At 26.1% G+C, this 13,352-nt stretch overlaps 1 protein-coding gene across 1 annotated transcript in view; it reads left to right on the top strand.

Annotated features, from left to right (window-relative positions):
- Window positions 1-5,709, top strand: part of LOC117169893 — a 28,866-nt gene extending 23,157 nt beyond the window's left edge. Inside the window, exons 9-13 of the mRNA XM_033356402.1 lie at window positions 2,004-2,840; window positions 4,370-4,469; window positions 4,946-5,074; window positions 5,239-5,394; window positions 5,588-5,709. Coding sequence (XP_033212293.1) covers window positions 2,004-2,840; window positions 4,370-4,469; window positions 4,946-5,074; window positions 5,239-5,394; window positions 5,588-5,641 — 1,276 coding nt within the window. The 3' untranslated portion in view covers window positions 5,642-5,709. The remainder of the gene's footprint in view (window positions 1-2,003; window positions 2,841-4,369; window positions 4,470-4,945; window positions 5,075-5,238; window positions 5,395-5,587) is intronic.
- The last annotated feature ends 7,643 nt before the right edge of the window (window positions 5,710-13,352 follow it).

Raw genomic sequence — 13,352 nt, forward strand, 5'->3', positions numbered from 1 at the left:
AGACTATTTCTTCAATTCGGCCTTCTCGATTTTTTTTTCAGGAATGCGAAAATGTATGGCTTTGCCTGAATTTGATAGAGCAACATAACTTGAAGATAATTCGATATTATGCATTTAACAACAAAATTTTGTTATAAACACATTATTTCTTGAAAGTTGAGTTTTATCATTTTGATTTTTTTCATTATTATTCTTACTTATTGCAGGAGTAATTTGTTTCATAATATCACCATAGGAAAAATATCAAGATAAGTTTTTACGGAGTCGTTAAACAAAAATTTGTATTTTCTTATTCGTTCCGGAAATATTGGTAAAAAAGTATCACTTTAATAGTATTTTCGCATTACAGTGAAAGAAATTGTCTCTTTTATAAATATCACTGAACTTTGCTGTGCATTCGTAGAAAACTAACTTTTAGGTTACAAAAAAATGTAGAAAGCAGAATAAATAAATTCTCTTATAAACTCTTCTGCAAAAGCAGATTCTCGCAAACAGAAAAAAGAACTTATAAATTAAGTTAGATCAAATGGGAGACAGAAAAGTTTTAATTGATGGAATAACAAAAAACTTGTGTGCAGCGATAAGTTCTTAATCAACTGTTACTAACTTTTTTACAGGGGAAAAACTCTTTCCCCATAGGTCTTCTGTAAAAGTAATACCAATTAAAATAGATAAAATGATTTGAGTATTTTAGCATATATATTCTTTTAATAATTTAGTATATTACTTAGAAATATTGAATATCGATTGCCTATTGCAATAGAATCTAAGAAGAAAGTGCAAATATGTCTGATTTTTATTCCTCAACAAAACTTTTGATTCATAGTTTTAATAAATTCCGCTTTAAAGCAAAGTTAAATCAAAACAAAGTTGATTTCGTTGGAATATATATGATTTTTTGGGATGATAATCTTAATTCTTCAAAATTGACATGTGCGTCCTTTTGGAACGCCTCCCTTCATTTTCAAAAAATTAATCTACTTTTGCTTCAGAAATATTTCAAAATTTATTATTTAATATTTGTATAATCCCCTATGTAACAAGGTGTTATTTTTAATACAATTTTCTTAGAATCTGTTTTATCATCAGAGTTTTTAACAACCGAAAAAGTGAAAATATCTTTCACAAGTGTGAAAATCACAGTTGTGAAATATATTTTCGAGGGAGATGATCTTTTTTTAGAGAATTATTAATATAAATTTCAAAATTCATAACTCCATCTAGCCTGAGAAGACGTTTAAAATTTGCTGTTATTTGAGGAGTTACCTTAGATTGATAGATACAGACTTCTTTAAATATGCTTCCTTAAAAAATAATTGTTTACTATGTTAGACATAAAAAATTTACTTTGAAAATCGGAAACAGTTGAGTTGTAGAACATGTTTTCTCCTCAAAATAAACCATTAATTCATCATTCATGCGGAAAAGTAATATATAATATTTTCTACTATGCATAACATTTTCGCCAGGGAAAATTCAACAATTTTTCCAAAATCGGTAAGCAGCGATAGTAAGAAAAAATTCAATTATCAAACATGGTCAAAATAAACTTTTTTTGTAAGCTTTAAAATTTGTTCATTATAAATAATGCTTTTAATTGAAATTGCACCGTCAGTAATATTATTTTCGTTCTTAAAGTCTAAAAAAACGATGTCTTTCAAAGATCTGATTTTTGGCACGACAACCACCATAAAAATAAAAAGTTTGTGGATAATTCTGGTAAAACTTAAACTCAAATTATCTGAAGGTATTAAAGTCAAATTGATATTTTTCTTTACACAAAACTTCTTAGTATTGACTTTTTTATCACTGTAAAAGAACATACTCAATGAAATCATTATTTCAAAACTTTCAACTACAGTTACTGCACACGAGGAAAAAGACTTTTCCTTCTTCTATAATTTAAACTTGCTTCAACTTATAAACAATTACCCCAACCCTCAATTTATCTTCGATTCTTCATAAAAAAAATGCTCACGCAGGCGCAAATCCTTTTTTTCTAGACATCAGATGCTAAGTAGCGATCAGTCTCTAACTTCTCTTGAAGCTTGCACCATGGGTATATCAGAAAATGAGAAACACAAATCTGATTACAAATTTGCCATACAATTAAATCGGTGGCTCCTCAAGCCACTTGGAATGTGGCCATTAAGTCCTAAAGATTCAAAATTTCAAAGATTCATCTCAAATGTTTGTATAATTTTCTGCGCTTTCTGTCTGACATTCCTAACAATTCCAGGATATTTGAAAATAATCGAAGCCAAAGATTTTCAAATGAAATTAAGAATTTTCGGTCCATTGAGTTTTTGTTCGATGAACACAATAAAATACATTTGTTATATGTCGCATCGCAAGAAAATTGGAATGTGTTTACAGTCAATGTTTACTGATTGGTGTGAAATTAATAACGAGGAAGATCACACAATTATGATGTCAAATACAAAAAGAGCAAGATATTTTATTATAATTTGTGCAACCTTTATGTTCGGAGGGGGATTTCCCTTCAGCACAGTTTTTCCCTTGCTTTCAAAGACAATTAGACCTGAGGATAATGCGACAGTCAGAGATTTGGCTTTTCCTGCTTATTTTATTAAATTCGATGCTCACGTTAGACCTTATTATGATTATGTTTATTTTGTTCAATTTTTGTCATGCACCGTTACGTGTTCAATGACTTGTGCAGTTTCTAGTGTTACGATTCTTTTTGTTATGCACATTTGTGGGCAATTACAAATTATTATGGCACTTTTAAATGATTTGGTGCGAGGAGAACGAAAAAAATTTGAGGCGATTGATCAAAGAATATCTTACATCATTGAAAGGCACCTCGGAACATTACGGTGAGTATATTTTTCAATTTTTAATCCAATTTATCAGAGTAGTATCATCAATTGTTTTTTCAAGTTTATTTAAATATAATTTTCCTGACATTCTGTAGACCATTCAAAAAGACTTTTAGATTTTAGATCCGCCAAATCAAAATTTCAACAAAAAGTTTATTTTCTACCAAAAAGTTGATTTTTAACCAAACATGAATTTAATAAAAAGTCAAAATCAGTTGAATATATTCAAAACAGTCAAATTTTTTACAAATAAATAAAATACTTAACCAAGAAATATTTATTTTTAACCAAACAGTTATATTTTCAATCAAAACGAATAAATTTTCACCAATATAGACGAATTTTCTAGAAAATAAATCATAACAGGAAGATTAATTTCCGAATAAAAAGGATTTTTCAACTAAAACCATAAATCTTCAACAACAAAAACAAAATTTCGAACCAAACAGTTACATTTCTAATTTAGAAAAATTTTAATTTTTCACCAAAAGAGATGAATTTTCTACAAAATAATGTACAGCTGGAGGATTAATTTTCGAACCAAAAGGATGAGTTTTCAACGAAACAGTTACATTTTCAACTACCAGATAATGTTTTAAATAAAATACTAAATCTTCAACGACAACATAAATGAATTGTTAACAAATTAGTTCAACTGTTCACCAAGTAATTGAATTTACAATAAAAAAAAAACATTTTAATTTTCAATGAAAAACATTGGAATTCATACAAAAAGAATTTTCAATAAAATAGGTAAATCCTGAACCAAAATTTGTTTGTAATCTGTTCAGATAAACAAATCGTTTGAAATCTTTATTCATTTTTCTTTACGAATCTTAAAATTTTTGTTGATTATCTTGAAACTTTTCAAAATTCTTGAAAAGATTTTTTTTCAAACCGTCTAAGACTTGTCCTATATAATTATACACTTTTCTTAATGAAATTTTTAATCCTGCCAAATCAAAAGAATTGACCTAAAATCTTTGACATTCTTTTTCAAGATGTTTTCTAAATTTTAAAACTTAAAATTGATTTTTTTAAATAAAACATGCATGATTAACATTTTTCTAATTTTTATTTTTGGTTTTTGTCGATCATCTCATTTTTTCATTTCTTTGAAACTGTTAAACAGTTTACAAAATGTAGTGGAATAGCAATATGGGAAGGAAAAAATTATTTCCTAATGTTAGAAAATCATTTACAATTGAATTTTTCTTTCCTATCAACAATGTTTATAAAAAGTTGGAAATTAATTTTATCATGAAATAAAATTAATGAATAGAACAGCCACTAAAAGTCATAGTCACATAGTGTCACAACCCACCAGGTTTTTGACTATTGCTCTTTTGTCAACATTTAATACATTCTTTTTCTTTATTATAGTGATTAATTCTGGTTATTTTGCTAAATTTCATTGTATATATTTTATTCTTTAATTAAATGTAAATTTTAAAAAATTATTTTATAAAAACTTCCAACTATTAAATCATTTTCTACAGAATTATTCAAAAAAATATTTTTTTCAGATTTGCATCGGACTTGGAAAATATTGTTAATGAAATTTGTTTAGCTGAATTTCTAGGATCAACCCTAAATATTTGCTTACTAGGGTATTATTCAATTACGGTATGAAACCTTAAATATTTGTAACATTAAAAAACTGGCAATAAACTGTTTTATTTACAATGAATATGGTAGCCAATTTTTTAAATTAAAAAGTTTCTAAATAAAACAATTTAAGATAAAATTTAAAAAAATCAAAATCGATAAGAAACGTGGAGAAAACGATATCGCAAGAATTGCAATATATACCGTAATTCATGCGCTATATATCGCGATTGTCACATTATGATAGCGTAAAATCGTTATATTGTTTATTGCATCTTTTTCTCCGTGAAGGAATAATTCTAAAAAGAAGCATTCGAAACGTTAAAATTACAATGGAATGCCTTGGAAATTGACAAATTTTTAATCGCAAATTTTTGAAAATCAAACTGTTCAAAACTTAACGCATTTTAAATAATAAACTCTTCAAAATGCAAATTGTTAAAACTGAAATTTTCACAAAATAAGTAATATAAATAATTTTAAATTGTTTTCAGTTACTCGAGAATAATGAAACGAAGGATTTTTACATCTACTTAACATTATGTACTTACATTATGCTCTTCACATCATATCTATTCAATATATTTATAATTTGTTACATCAGCGATTTATTAATTTCCAACGTGAGTATATAAAAATAATACTATGTATTTACATTCTACTTGATACTGTATCAAAGATTTTTAAATTAATTTTTCATTTTATAGTTAAAAGAGAGACAATATCATGAATTAAAAAAAATTTAATTTATTGGTGCACATTTTTGAACAAAGAACAATTCTTACAGTGTGAAAAAGTGGGGATGGTTGCATACATGATTGATTGGCATTTTCTTCCTACAAAGAGGGCACGTGATTTGATTCTGATCATCATAATTTCTCATCGGCCAGCAAAACTCTCAGCCGGAAATATGGTTGTTTTTTCTATTACGTGTTTCTGCAGTGTAAGTATGATCATTGATTAAATTATATTATTTACTTGAGAAATCAAAAATAAGAGAAAAATTCAAATCTGTCCATCTAAATGCGAAATATATTATTATTTTATATTCTCAAAGAACACATCTTTAATTCAACTATATTTTTTAAACAGTATTTATATCATACAATTTAAGTTTTTTCAATATTAAATTTTAGGTTTTAAAAGCATCAATGGCATACCTTAACTTTCTACACAAGTTTTTTACATAATGGCAAATAAATAGGACATGAAGAAAAATATTAAAAAAAAAACAATAATTTCTGGTCTATATTATAAACAAAATGAGATGGTGAGTAAATATATGTCTTTCAAATTGAATTTATTTTTATGTTAATCAATTTTTTCTATAATTCTATAAAGTTTTCGCTCATTAATTCAGAGATCTGAGCTTCTCGTTAAATCAGATAGTAATGATACTTTTTCCGGGGAAAAAATAAATTATCATTATGGCAATCGTTTTAGAATTAAAAAAAACTTTCTAGATAAAAAATGATAGTCAAGGAACTGAATTTTTAGTTTAATATTAAAAATATATATAACAGTTTGCCCAAGAAAAGGAGAAACTTCAAAAAAATATGGAAAATCTTACAACATTATTTAATTTAAGAATAACAATTTCAAACGTTTATTATTTTAACTTTCAACAAAGAAAATAGTGCTGAAAATATGAGAAGTGATACAAGTCAAAATAATTTTTGCTTTAAGGCTTAGATATAATTAAATTAGTATTTTAGATAAATAATTATTAAATTAAAAAATGTTTTTTATAAACTGTATATTATAAATATATAAACGTAAGTACAAAAGAAATAAAATGTTTTTTTTATTCGATCTATCCGTGTTGATGAGTAAAAAAGTTAGATATAGGTATGAAAGATAAACTTTTTTTTATTAAAGACTATAATCAATGATCAACATTGGGCGTATAAAATTCTTCTGAGGGTTACTATAAAGTTCAACATTAATCCATAGTTTTTTTTCAATTGTGTAGCTCCCAGAAGTTTTTCTTTCAATTTTTCACTTTTACTTAAAGCTGTTGTTGATGTATACTAAAAATGTTCAAAGAACACAAAAATAAGACGATTTTATAAAAAATTAGAAAATAATATATGTTTGTATTATATACAAGTAATCAAGTATAAACCTTATCCAAGTTTCGTGAAATTTATTTAGTATATTTGTATTAGTATTAGTCATATTAGTTCGAAATTGAAGGTAGCAATTGAACAAATCATTTTTTAGGGATATCATTGTAAGTTTTTTTTTCCATTTTCTTTGCATATTACCTGATTCGTATATATACGTAATACAAATCCAGATACATATTTTTTGAAATTTGAATTCATTGCTCTTAAATTTCATATATTTTGGTTTATTTAACAAAATAATTTATTGACCTAAAATCTTTTTTTTTAACCAACCAAAAAATCCATCTCCCAAAATATTTGGTTAAAACAACCAAGAAATTTAGTTAAGTCAACCAAATATTTTGTTGTCCATATAATAATTATATTCTATGGTATAACCAATACAAATTTGGCAATCCAACCAAGTAGTTTCTGAGTGTAACTGTCCAAATTTCAGTTGCAAATTTTTAATTGAACAAATATAATTTGAAACCAGTCGGAATTTTAAACTTTATTTTTCAATCTATCCAAATTCAATAATCCGGAATTAAAACAATGTATAATATTTTGAACAAATCATGTCAATTTTCAGTATGAACTTCTCCAAATTGAACAATTGTAGCTTTGAAACGTTTAGAAATAGAAATTTCAAATTTAAGGCTTTACCATTTTGAATTAAAAACGTGACTTTTTCGAGTATGGAACATTTCAAATCATGGAAATAAGACTAATCTGAAATCTAGGATACACTATCTTTCAAAATAAAAAGAAAATGTATTTTTTTGAAGCAGTCGTTTTATTGGAACAAAGACAGAATTAATTAAAACTAAAGTATAGCAAGATTTTTATAAAATCTTTGTACATGAAATATATTTAATCCACAGGCATACAACGATAGATTCAGATAATATTGTGACATATATTTTGCTAGAAAATCTATTTCTTTGTCGCTTATTAGATTCGCTTCTGTAAGTATACACGGAGAGACTTTGGATATTAATATTTCTTTTATCGCATATCTATAATTCAAATAAAGTGTACGAATTTAGGGATAATCGAGGTTCGGTTAGAAAAAGTCGAATAGTGACTATGAAAATGCAGACTAATATCTTTGATTAGAATAAATCGTACGAATTTTAGACTCTTCCATAAAAAAATTACAGTATTTCTAAGTCGCTTTATTGAATTTTTTAATGGATTCGAATAACGAAAATTAGTATAGTGGTTTGAAAGAAATGAAACAGAATGTTGAACATTTCGTAGCGAACGCCTTGCAATCTTTCTAAGCCACTATACGAAAAATGGGGGTCACGTGATGTTGTGTTTCACACTGGTGCATGGCAAAAAGAAAGACGGAGGGAAGTGTACGAACGCACACTATTACATGATTCAATTAGTACCTATACGCATATATAAACCTATCTTATATAAATCGCACGAATTTCGCTGAGACTCTTGATTCTTTCGGTCCTTATAGTATACTAAACGAGAGAACGTATCACTACTTGTGAGAAACTTGTAGTGCTAGGTCAAAAATTTCAGGTGCTTCAGACTTAATTAACTATTTATCACACACACACACGCGCGCGCGCGCACACGCATATGTTGAAAACACATTTAGAGACTTCCGAATCTTTCAAATGCTGTGAAATTGTTGAATGAAAAATTATAATGTCTGATTTGCCATTTTTTTAATCATAAAAAAATTAATTTTTTTGAAAACCCACACACGAGAGAAACAAGAAATTAAAAAACGATAGTTGTGATGAGAATTTTTTCACGCAGCAGGCGTATTTTATTTTATTTTTTTACTCTTTATTATTATGTTTCTCACGACTAAAATAAAAACTACGCACCCTATTCAAAAGTGATTCTTAACAAATTTATACATCTTTTTCAAATGGACAATTTCTGTCTTCTCGTCTTTTTCCGTATTTTGCATGTGCTTGAAGTTTCAAATCATCATTAGAATAAATTTTTCGTCTTTTTGGATACTGTATATATCCGTACAGAGAATGCTTCAATATTGAAAAAAAGTTGTCTCAAAAATGTTTCCACTTAGTCTACAGAATAACAGACAGAATAATTAAAAAAATATATTTTTATGTATTAAGCGACAGTTCTGGAGTTCCAGGTTTTTTTATTTTATAAAATGTAAAAGTCATTATTAGCTCATTTGAGAAAGAATCACGGTTATTTATATTGATAATCGGTATATTTTTTATATATTTAATATGTTGAAAGATATCAATACAAATATTAAAAAATATTATGCTTAGAATTATCTCAGGGCGTCTGCGCAAATTCTGTAAAAAAATTCCCTGACAATTCTAGGATGTTGCCAGGTATTTATAGATTTTCCCAAAGTATAATTTTTCTGAATAATGTGCCACTCAAGTATTATATATCACATTCTTGAAAGCAATTCTGACCCTACATCCATTAAAAAGTATTACATAATACTTAAAAAAAACTTCTGTTATCCATTTGTAAATGGTTAAATGGTAGTTAACTAAGTTTACTAAAAGTGGTAAAAAATAAGAATAAATGAAGCGTGGTCCAAAAAAAGCTTTTTTCTAAAATGTCTGCCCTACAAAATTTTCCTCTTGGTGTCAAAATGTCTCCTGAATATTGTCATTATTTATAAAAAAATATTCTGCGATCTCTCAAGTCAATTTTTGTACAAAATTGCTTTTTTAATTTCAACTATTAATTTATAATTTTACTTGAGTACATATGCATTTTATACTTTTTCTATTCTAATGTAAAAAGACCATTAAAAGCGGGAACTAAAATAACATAAGCAATTTTTTGCAAATCATGGGCTTAAGAGATACCTGATTTTTTTTAAATTCTGCCAATATACAGTGGACATTTTACACGAAAAGGAAGCATTTTTAGGCATCGAGCCATTTTAGAAGACAAAAATAAGGATATTTTCTAGACCACTATAATATAAATGGAACAATTACGCAAGTTAATTATGAATAATCCTTTTCTTAGTCCTTATAAATATATGACTGTGTAGGAAAAAATAAATTTTTATATATAAAATCAAATAATGTTACTTAATTTATAAAAGTAACTTTATAGAAGCACAACAAATTCCCTAATGATACAAGCTTTTAGGAAAGTTATAATTACCACTAAAAAAATCGAACTTTTAACAAAAAATGCCTTTAATATATTGAACTCTAACCTACTTGAGCCTACGAGAAAAACGAGATTCCTCATTTTTTGTTATAAATCTCTTTTTACTTTTTTAACAGTTGCTTAAAATTTGGAGCATATTTAACATATTCATATTTTCAGTAAAATATATTCAGGAAGAAATTCTGTTCGAACATCCTGAAAAATGTGCAATTATATCAGACAACAATTTTGAGCATTTCCTTTCAAAATTAAGATTAAAAAATATTTATTATATAAAGTAATCAAAATAAAATAATAAATATGGCAATGTGAACATCCATATTTTTAATTTTCAACGTAATTTTAAGTTTTCAATATTTTACTTACTCTTAGAGCAGATGTAGAACTATCATTTACTGAATTTTATCTTCCCAATAATCTATATTTGAAGCTTTGTTAACTTATCAATTGTGGGGTAGCCGCTGGACGGAAAACCGGGAAATGTCCGGGAATTTTTTAACCGGAAAAAGCCGAGAAATGAGTATGATAGTTAATGTATTTATTTACAAGGAATTTCACAAATTTTTAGAAGAACCGTCTATCAAATCACTTGGAATATCACAAATAGCATATCACATAATATATTTCAATTAAAAATAAATTCGATTTCAACTTTTTTTTAAATGTTAAGTTTAGTTGTTAACTGTTTTCATTCTTACATCATTTACTTCACAACGGTAATTCCAATATCTTTTATTTGATAATTTTTCGATTTTATGTTGTCATTTTTAAACGTAAATTTTTTATTTAAAGGATTTAAAAATAAAACAATATAAATTGATTAATGGTTTTCAAAACTAAACTGTATTTCGAGTTTTAAAAATTGTACAAAAATTATTTTGCAATATGATTCTATATCGATTTTAAATTACGCAATTTACAGATTTTGACGTTAAAAATTCAACTTTTTCAATACGAAAGCCCCAATAATTACGAAAATTGAAATGTGCTGATCCAAACTTTATAAAATAATTTTAATATCAAAATAACTTAAAATTAATACATTCATTAAATAAACAATTTAATTTTATTTAAAATCCTTTTTAAATATTGTTTCAGTCGATAATATTAAATTTTTAACCCATTCAGTTCGAAAATTTGTAATTAAAAAAATATTTGAATGAGCAATTATACATCAAATATTTAAAAGTAAACAATTTGAAACTGAATCGCTTAAAATAGAAATCCTTGAATGGTAAAAATTTCAGATTAAGACATTAAAACTTTTAACTTCACAATTGTTATTGCAACGTTAAGTAACAATTGAAAATTATTAATTTAAAAGGACCAAAATTGAGAAAAATCAAATTAATTTTGGTATTTAATTTCTTTTCAATTGCGAGAGGAACTTTTTTAGGTTCACATTTTTATTGTGTGGAAAAATGTTAAGTATTGTATTTTTAACACCTTTATCAACCTTGAAATGATAAACTTCTAATTTTTATTAAATTGGCAGTACATTTAATATTTGTAAAGTTTTTATTGAGTTGAAAGAGATACCGTTTTTTCTTAGTTGGAAGAGGATATTTTTTTATTTTATATTTTTGTTGTATTTGAAGGAAGAATTTATTATTTTCGTTTTTTTTTCTGAATTAAAAGAGGATAATTAAAAAATATAGAAAATTCTAATTTTTGTTAAATTGGTAGTACATTTTATATTTGTAAAGTTTTTATTTAGTTGAAAGTGACATGGTTTTTTCTTTAATTGGAAGAGGCCATTTTTTTATTTTTAAGGTTTCTATTGTGTTTGAAGAAAGAATTTTCATTTTCGCTTTTTTTTCTAATTAGAGGAAGATAATTAAAAAATATATATTGTTATTGAGTCGGAGGAGAGGAAGTGTGGATTTTCGATTTTTTCTGAATTTAAAAGAGGGATTTTTGATTGTTACGGTTGTTATAGAATTGGAAGGAACGAGATTCGTTTTTTAAAGTTTTTTTAAATAGGAAGATTCACTCATTTTTGTATATAGTTAGATGAAAACTTTGCTGCTTTTTTGGAAGATATCATTTTTTAATTGACTTAACTATCATAACAGTGAAAACGATTTTTTGATTGACATTAGGGTCGATCGTATTGATTTTTTTGTGTGTTTGCAATTAATTTAAAAGATATTAATATATTTTTGATTAAAAATACAAATTAGATGTTTTATTCATCATAATCAACTGACTAAATGGATATATCAATAAGACTATGTGAATCAGTCTTAACTTATATATTTTAATTGATCTAAATTCATGGCAATCTATATTTTCAAGGAAACTTTTTTTATAATGTTTTTATTGAGTTGGTAGATGGAAATGTTTCATTTCCTCACACTTGTATTAATGCGAGTTGAAATTTGAAGGTTTAGGTTTTGCAGTTTAATTGCACTTAATTGAAAAGTGTTATAAACTTCTATTTTATATGTGTCAATTATTGAGACTTTAAATAAAAAATCTCCAAATTAAAATTAGTTTAAACTTTAATTTAAATTTCACTAGTTACGAACATTTCTGGACTACAAACGCACGCATGATTGAAGAGATTTGGCGGGGAATCCCAAGACATAAGCTCAGTACAGTCGGTCAGATGGTGTGATCGTCGCGAGTTCGACTATAGACGGAATAGCTCGGAAACCTTCGGGCGTTTTTAGTATAATCTTTTAGAATTCTCGCAAATCCCTGTTGCAGATATCACTGGTGGTACTCATTTCAATACACATTCTTATTTAACAATACTAAAATTTCTTACATTTTTTACAACTTATGTTACTTAAAATTCTGACTTTTGACTAAAAGTTTGACAAAACTTGTTATTGACCATTATCACTTTTTCACACTCACAATTTTCATACAGTAAATAAGACCTTTTCTAAACGTGAATACTAATTTTTGCTCGCTCAAGTTTATAATAATACATAAAGAAATTTTATCATCTCTTATCATAGTAGGAATCTTTATAGCAGTACCCCGATTATCCCTAAATTCTTATATTTTATTTTAATTATACATATAGAATAAATCGAATATTGATATCAAAAGTCTCTCCGTGTATCAAAACTAATATTTAACTTTTTTTAAAATATAGCAGAAAGAAATTTGAAAGAAATTTTTTTGTTATTTCGTATTTATATTTCAGATAATGCATATTTTTATTCTGTCTTCAGAATGATTCAATAAATTTTTATATTATATTGTATGTAAGAAATAAAACAGTCTTACTGTCAAAAATAGAACTCAACTGAAAGTGTAAATATGAGTGATAACAATTAATTAGCCTACTTTATACGATAATTATTATAGAATTTTTAGTACCTGTGTTTTTTACTGTTTCTATAAATGATATTTTTATTTTTAAAGTATGATACCTAATTACAATTTTGAAGTCTAATTGATCAAACTGTACACAGGAAAACAAATTAAATTAAATTTTGTTGATTGAAATAATTTATACAAACAGGGCTCCAATCGTGCGACTTTTTTTTTTAAACAAGCAAACTTTTTGCGAATTTTTGAAATACTAGGCAATCTGATAAGTCCCTGAAAAATGAAACACGGAGACGTTTTTTTGGCCAAAGTCGGTTTTATTTTTCAACATACTCTCCTTTTAGGTCGATAC

Source organism: Belonocnema kinseyi, chromosome 3 (assembly GCF_010883055.1).
Source record: "Belonocnema kinseyi isolate 2016_QV_RU_SX_M_011 chromosome 3, B_treatae_v1, whole genome shotgun sequence".
Lineage (NCBI taxonomy): Eukaryota > Metazoa > Arthropoda > Insecta > Hymenoptera > Cynipidae > Belonocnema > Belonocnema kinseyi.